This window comes from Vigna radiata, chromosome 6 (genome assembly GCF_000741045.1).
Source record: "Vigna radiata var. radiata cultivar VC1973A chromosome 6, Vradiata_ver6, whole genome shotgun sequence".
Taxonomy (NCBI): domain Eukaryota; kingdom Viridiplantae; phylum Streptophyta; class Magnoliopsida; order Fabales; family Fabaceae; genus Vigna; species Vigna radiata.
This window is the reverse complement of record NC_028356.1, coordinates 13,831,693-13,839,994: the sequence shown is the minus strand read 5'-3', so window position 1 is coordinate 13,839,994 and position 8,302 is coordinate 13,831,693. Positions and strand designations below refer to the sequence as shown.

Sequence of the window (8,302 nt, the reverse complement as noted above, 5' to 3'; positions counted from 1 at the left end):
CGGAGAAGAAGCAAGGTTTGAAACTGTTTCGCGAAGAAGACGAAACTGTTTCGCGATTTTTATTTTTTACCTTCAGAAGGAGAATCCGCCGCGGTTCTACACTTAACCGCGNCATAAAGGGGGAATAGGNCGCGGTTCTCCACTTAACCNNGNCCTATTCATTTTAAAAAAATAATACAGAATGGCAATTTTGAAATTTTTTTTAACTTATATGCCGCGGTTGGGCTCCGAACCGCGGCATATACCCTTAAAATTTTGAAATATACAGAGACCAGAGAATAGGTCGCGGTTCTCTGGCCAACCGCGGCCTATTCTCCAACGTTCAGAATCCCATTAACTGCTTCCCAACTGCTTTTTGGGGAATGTCAGCAGGTGGCAGGGGGAATAGGCCGCGGTTGGTCAGAGAACCGCGACGTATTCCCCCTGCCACCTGCTGACATTCCCCATCAGTCAGCCCCTGCATTAAATTGACAGGGGAATCGACAGCGGTTGTTCAGAGAACCGCGGCCTATTCCCCTGTCATTAAATTTTTTTCTCTGACGTGGAGTCAAAGGGGTTGGTTGACAGGGGTATATGCCGCGGTTATGTGGGGAACCGCGGCATATAAGTTCATTTTATTTACAAAAGTGCCACCGCGCAGCATTATGCTGCGGTTTCTGATGAACCGTGGCATAATGTGCGCTGTATAAACCCTTTTTTTTACTAGTGTAAGTTAGTGTTCAGTTTAGTCTTCAGTTTTAAAAATGTCAACTTTTGGTTCCTGAGTTATAAAAAATGTTTCAAATCAGTCCCTGCCGTTAAATATCCACTAACGGAGTTAACTTTTTCTTTCTCTCTCTTCTGCTCCTCTGAAATTCTCTAAAGACTAACAACTTTTTCTTTCTCTCTCTCTGAATTTCTCTATTTCTCCTTCTTTATATTTCAATATATATTTTTCTCTCTCCTCACTCAAAACTCACCACCACCAACATTCCCAACAACATTCAACAATGATGAGCAAGACTTCCACGCTTAAAGAATCAAGAGAAAACCCCCACATAATTTTTTTCAGAAAATCGACAAATAAAGGGCTATGCAATCAATAAAGAGCAAACCAACATAAAATATGACAGGGCCCCTGTAACAGGTATGTGAAAATGAACAATTCCAAGACTACGAGCAAAATAGAATTTGCGTTTCGTAATGAGTTCAGTTTAAGGTTGAGCAACTGATGAAAATTATCACAGGTAACACAGCAGCCAACAGAAACAAAACCGTCATCAGTAAGACACGTTCACTACACTACAGATTAGCAATGGAAAAAAAATAAGGTTATGCAGAAAGAGAGCCAAACTTATCAAATAGAATGTAAACAAGGAACTGATAAATAAGAAAAATAGCTCCACGGGGAACGAATTTTGATCCTTGGAAAATCGTCGTGTCTCTATGACAGAAATCCATAAAGCCACACCGAATTCCAATATCCAATTCAATGTTGATCAATGCCTCCCCACCAACACAGTAACAAACCCATCCCCACTCAGGAAATCAACATACTTGCAATTCGTGACTACTCTTCAAAACCAAGTACCCAGCTTCGAAAATTGAGCCATGCCTTCTCAATTGCACATTTATACTTCTCAAACTAGAAAAAGAAAAATTCAAAGACCCGATGGTGTTGGCGGAATTGAATGTAATCAAATGGGGGTATAATTAGTTCTGACAGGCTGAGTTCCCACAACTTAAAGCAACCCACTTTCCTCCTCAAGAAACAAATCTTGAGTAACCCTAAACGCACCGTGCAGGCAAACGAACACTACGGCGACGATCAACGACAACAAGATGTTGAGGCCAACGTGAGTAGAAACTAGCGCGACGACAGTGATAACCGCCAAAACGCAGAGCACGGTTCTATCGTCGAGGGTTTGGTTGAGCACGACGAGGGGGCCGTGGCGAGAGAAGTAGAAGTAGAACCAGGCAACAAAGACAAGGAGAAAGACGATCATAGAGATGGGATGCCAGAGGAGGCTGAGGAACATGATAATAAGTGTTGCGACGTAGTGGTAGCGGAAGTAGCTGAGGTTTCTTCGGAGTCTGATCATGGCATCGTCGTAGGAGAAGGGACGGGATAGGGCGGGGAAGTCCAGAAACTCGCGCCATGGCCGAGGGGTGATGAAGGATGTGGTGGTGGTGGTCGGTGGAGTGGCATTGGTGGCGCCGGCTTGGTGGTGGTGAGTTTTGAGTGAGGAGAGAGAAAAATATATATATTTAAACATAGGAGAAATAGAGAAATTCAGAGAGAGAAAGAAAAAGCTGATAGTGTTAAGAGAAATTCAGAGGAGCAGAAGAGAGAGAAAGAAAAACTTAACTCCGTTAGTGGATATTTAACGGCAGGGACTGATTTGAAACACTTTTTATAACTTAGGGATCAAAGGTTGACATTTTTAAAAGCGGGGACTAAACTGAACATCAGCTTATAACTTAGGGACCAAAAAAGGGTTTAAACCTATAAAATATTATAATGATCTAACCAAACCATCACTTTCCCTTCAAAATCTCCAATTTTTTTTTCTTTTGCTTTTAAGTAATTGAGGGCAGTGTTCAATACAAAATCGAGTTATTAGAAACTTCTATTTAGAGACTAGTTGGTTTCATGTCACCATGATGAAGATGTAACAATAACATATGTGGTTCTAAGATTCTGAATGGTAGATAGCAATAAATTAAAATACTTGACGTAAATCAAAACAAAATTTCCAAATTTTAGTGTATTGAAAATCAATTTCTTGTAAGAAATTTCTCTTTAATATGTTTTATTTTAAAAAAACAAGTTGTAGCACTACAAAAATTATTAATTTTAAGAGGGGATTATTTCTTGCGGTTTTGGAAAACTCCAATACATTCCGGCGATTTGTGCTTAAACCCGCAGGTACCTTTTTTTTTTAAAAAAAAAAAAAATTTGGCGCTTCCTAATGAAAGTCATCCCTAAAATATTTTTTTTATTTTTCAAATAATTTTTCGGCGGTCGTTAATATTAGAAAAGCTCCCGTACCTTCATTTTCAATTCTGCCTTAATCCCTTTTCTTCTAAGCACTCTTATTTCTTCCCCTGCGCAGGCTTGCCTTCATCATACTCTTTCTCGATCTTTCCCGCTGTGTGTTCGTTCGTGTTTTATTTTGTTTTGTGTCTTCCCCTACTTGGGCTGAGCGTCGTGGTCGAGGCGAGATCGAAGCGGCAAGGTCAAGGCGGCGAGTTTCCGTCTTCGTGGTATGTTCATCTTACCTAATCTTTATTTTTATCACAAAAACATTAGTTGTGGTGACTTCTCTGTATCTTCATTTTCACTCTAACCTAATCTTCATCGTTTCTAAAAATCACCTCCTTCAGGTTCGTGATTTCTATGTTTATGCTCTTTTTCTTTTTCAATTCGTATTATATATATCTAAAGCAATTTTGCAAATAAGTTATCTACCACTTGTGTTGAGTAATTCCATGTAGTGATTGCTTATCAAACTATTAATTTGCTCTTAGTCTATGTGTCAAGTATTACTTAGAATTCCAAGGGCAGACAATTTTGTACAATTAATTAGGCTCTTTAAATTTGACTTATCTATTTTTTTAGAGTGAGAGTTACGTCTCTGAAAATTAGCATTAATAGGAAATTTTGCTAATTTTAAATCTGAGCAATTGTTGTGTTAGGTTTTACTTCCTTAATTAATGGCTAAGGGAGCCCCTGAAACAGAATAAGAGAAGAAACAAAGATGATTGAAATTTTCCCAGCCCTCTTTGCATTCATACGAAAGGCTATAAATAGCCAATTACAAGAAATATTCATATCATAGTTGGTTACAATCAAAGGATCTCCTGATTTGGGTGAGTAAGGAAATCTACAAAGCCAAAAGACAATCTACCAAAATGCATAACTGAATTATTCTGCTGCCAAGGAAAGCATGACCTGGCTCTTCTAGAATATGCTAACAGAAAGATTCTATGGGACATAATCCTTCAAATGGGCTGGTGTGGTGGTAATCCTTTTGGGCCTTGCATTATTCAATTGGCCTATGGTTTGATTGTTATCAATGTCCGCCTCTGGAAGAATCACCTTGTCCCCAAAGTGATAATCAGAACTTAGTTGTTCCCAGTCTTCCCAGCTAGTATCATCGGCTGATAATCTGAGCCATTGAACGAGAACCATTTTGGTTGGAGGATCGGTTGAGGTGTCCATTCGAGTGTCCAAGATTGCCAGAGGGCGAATGATTGGTTGTTGATTGAAAGCCTCCGAAGGAAGTGGAGTAGGGTCCGGGACAGGGCCATGGTGATGTTTCAGCAAAGAACAATGAAAGACGGGATGGATTTTGGACTCAGGTGGTAAATCTAATTGATAAGCAACCGTACCAATTCGAGCCAGGATTTTGTAAGGACCATAAAACCTTTTGGAAAGTTTGTGATAAGAGGATCCAGAAAGAGATTGTTGGCGGTATGGTCTGAGACGAACATAAACCAAATCACCTACCTCATAAGACAGATCACGTCGTTTGAGATCCGCATAATGCTTCATAGTGGCCTGGGATTTAAGGAGTTTTCTCTGTAATTAGGCTAAGAGGTTTTGGTGTGACGTCAACACTGTATCGACAGCTTCTACAAATGATGATCCCAGTAAATAATGGGGAATGGACGGAGCTGGCTTGCCATAAATGATATGGAAAGGAGAATAGCCTGTGGAAGAGTGTGTAGAAGTGTTATAAGACCATTCCGCCAAAGCTAAATATTTAGACCATTGAGAAGGATTGGAGTGGACGAAAGAACGGAGGTATTGCTCCAAGACCCTGTTAAAAACCTCTGTTTGGCCATCTATTTCTGGATGGTATGATGTGCTCATACGTAAGCGAGTGCCACATAAGCGAAATAATTCACGCCAGAATTTACTGATAAAAATGGGATCGGGATCAGAGACAATACTGCGAGGTATGCCATGATATTTGCAGATGATATCAAGGAATAAATGAGCCACCTTAGAAGCAGAATAGTGTTGTGGTAGAGGGCCCAAATGAACTCCCTTAGAAAAACGATCGACCACTACCAAGATAACTGTGAAGCCTTGAGAAAATGGTAGACCAGTTATAAAATCAAGGGATAAATCTTCCCATATGGCTGTAGGTATCGGCAAAGGTTGCAAAAGACCAGCTGGTTTGTGTGTACTAGACTTCACTTGTTGACAGATAGAGCATTGTTGAATGAAAATTTTGACGTCTTTACGGAGGCCATCCCAGTAGAAGTTTGCTAACAATCGAGTCACAGTTTTGGTTATGCCCATGTGTCCACCAATTGGAGTACTGTGATATTCATCAATAAGCTTGAGTCAGAATGTATTATCAGGATTAAACCATAAACGATTTTTGAATAAAATCAGCCCATTGTGCAACGTATAATCAGGATGAGTTTCCACCGATTGTTGCAACTGCTCTAGAAATATGAAATTAGGCATGGAAAGGGTATAACACATGCCAGAGGAGTCGGGAAGTCTAGAGAGACCATCAGCAACAACGTTATGAGATCCTGGCTTGTACTGGATTGTGTACTCATACCCTAGTAACTTAGAAAGGTAATATTGTTGTTCTGGAGTTTGTATAACCTGGGACAAAATCTCTTTGAGGCTTTTATGATCTGTATTGATAACAAATGGGTATCCCAACAGATATTGACGCCATTTCTTGACAGCCGAAGTAATAGCGTGTAATTCTCGGATGTAAGTGGATTAATGGAGGAGTTTGGGGCTGAATGGTTTATTGAAAAACGCAATTGGCTGATTGCGTTATTAAAACGACACCCATAGCTGTGCCAGACGCGTCCGTATCCACAGTGAAAGGAACCGAGAAGTCCGGCAAGGCAAGAACTGGTGCACGGGTCATGGCTGCCTTGAGATCGTCAAATGCGTGTTGAGCTTCCGGAGTCCATACAAAAACATCTTTACGAAGTAGAGACGTAAGGGGGAAGGAAATTTTGGCATAGCCTTTGACAAATTTTCTGTAGAAACCAGTAAGGCCGAGAAACCCACGGAGAGCCTTGACATTGGAGGGAGGAGGCCAAGCCAGCACTGATTGTATCTTGGAAGGGTCAGGTTGAACCCCTGCAATAGAAATAATATGTCCTAGATATTCCAGTTGTCTTTGGGCAAATAAGCACTTAGAGAGTTTGAGGTAGAACTTGTTCTCCAACAAACATTGAAAGACCTGTTCCAAATGAGAAACATGTTGTGAGAAGGACGAACTATAAACAAGAATATCGTCGAAAAATACAACAAGAAATCGACGGAGAAATGGGCCGAGGAGGGTATTCATAGTAGCTTGGAACGTTGACGGTGCATTGCAGAGCCCAAAGGGCATCACTCGGTACTCATAATGTCCCTGGTGAGTACGAAAGGCTGTCTTAGCAATATCATCCGGATGCATCAATATTTGATGGAAACCTTGGCGAAGATCGAGTTTGGAAAACCATGTGGCACCTCCAAGCTCGTCCAACAACTCATCAATAGTAGGCATTGGAAATCGGTCACGAACAGTGACGGCGTTAAGTGCCCAGTAATCGACACAACAACGCCAGGACCCGTCCTTCTTGCGAACTAGTAGGACCGGTGAAGAGAACGAACTCCTGCTTGGTTGGATCATGGCCTTGTCGAGCAATTCTTTGACTTATTTTTCAAGTTTGCATTTCTGGGAATGAGGGTAACGGTAGGGCTTGACGTTTACCGGTGTAGAATTGGGTAAGAGGTGGATACGGTGGTCAGTTGGGCGAGAGGGTGGTAATGATGTTGGTGATTGGAAGAGGTGGTCAAAATGGAGAACAAGGTTCGTGATTTCAGGTGGTAGGGAAGTGGTGGGAAGCGGTGATTTTGTGGGTGTAGGTTCATGGATGGGTATGATTTGTATGGCGAAGAGTTCAGATGCACTATTAGTTTGGATGCACCGTTTCAGTTGTGGGCTAGATATTGGGTCAGTGTGACTGTGTTTGATGCCCCGTTATAAGATGGGTTGGCCTTGGTGGTTAAAGGAGATTGTAAATTGGGCATAATCCATGAGAACAGGCCCAATAGATTTGAGCCAGGGCGCTCCCAAAACTATATCAGCACCTCTCAAAGGAAGAATGTAGAAATTAACCTGGAGGATGTGCTCCTGAATTTTGATTTCGACTTCAGGGCAGATGCGGTCACAGTGCAGGAGGTTGCCGCTGCCAACCATAACGGTTAATGGGTTGTATGGGATTGAAGGGAGATCTAGGAATTTGGCTACCCGGTCTTGAATAAAGTTGTGGTCACTACCACCGTCAACGAGAATAGAAATAGGGTTGTTGCCGATTTGCCCTTGGAGACGTATGGTGGATGAACCAACATCGCTGGTGAAGGCATGGAGGCTGACCTGAGAAGGGTGTCCGTCAGCAACTGGCGCTGGAGAAGGTAGATCCAGGATCAAGGGAGGTTCCGGTGTGAAGTCATCTGCGATGGGGTCTTCTGTAGTGAAAAGAAAAAATTTCCCCTTGCATCGGTGGGACGGGGTGAAGATCTCATCGTAGTTATAGGAAAGACCCTTTTTCCGATGAGCGGCCATGTCTTCTGGACTGAGGCGGTGAAAGTTGACACGGGGTTGGGGTGCCGGTAGGAGAGCTGGTGACGCAGTGGCAACTGGTAACGTAGTATTTAAATTGGTTGTCGGCAGTTGGGTTTTGGGGCGAAAGGAACGACGACGTTCCTCAATCTTGTCTTCTTGGAGCTTGGCAAGCTGGGCCGCGTGATCCAAAGAGGCGGGACGGAGGGCTTGAACCTCGCGGCGGATTTCTGGGGTTAAGCTAGAGATTAAACAATTCAGGGCAAATGGGGCAGGTAAACCCACTATTCGATTTGCGAGGCGTTCAAACTCTGTGAGATATTGTTGGACTGTCCCCTTTTGTGTGAGTTTGAATAGAACACCAGAAGGTTCATCATAGAGTGACGGCGCAAAACGTGTTTCCAGGGCACGAAGAAACCCAAACCATGACTGAATCTGGTTGTTCCAGTACAACCACTGGTACCAACTAAGGGCTGGTCCGTCCATATAGAAGGAGGCGACTTGAAGGTGTTCCTGTTCCGATGTATTGTGGTAGTCAAAAAATTGAGAAATTTTGAAGATCCAACCAATGGGATCAGTCCCATCAAACCTGGGAACTTCTAGCTTCATGTGTGGTCGGCGAAACCCGTTGATGGGTGTCGCGGCCCATACAAATCTGATTGCAATTTAGAAATGCAGTATAATGCTAGGGAATGACCCCTAGGTCGTCTCTCAAGGACCAACTG

General features: G+C 42.4%; 1 protein-coding gene across 1 annotated transcript; it reads right to left on the bottom strand.

Annotated features, from left to right (window-relative positions):
- Positions 1-1,721: 1,721 nt before the first annotated feature.
- On the bottom strand, positions 1,722-2,081 carry LOC106763454 (PRA1 family protein E-like). The gene has a single exon (XM_014647643.1). The coding sequence runs from the start codon at positions 2,079-2,081 to the stop codon at positions 1,722-1,724; it is 360 nt and encodes a 119-aa protein (XP_014503129.1).
- Positions 2,082-8,302: the final 6,221 nt, after the last annotated feature.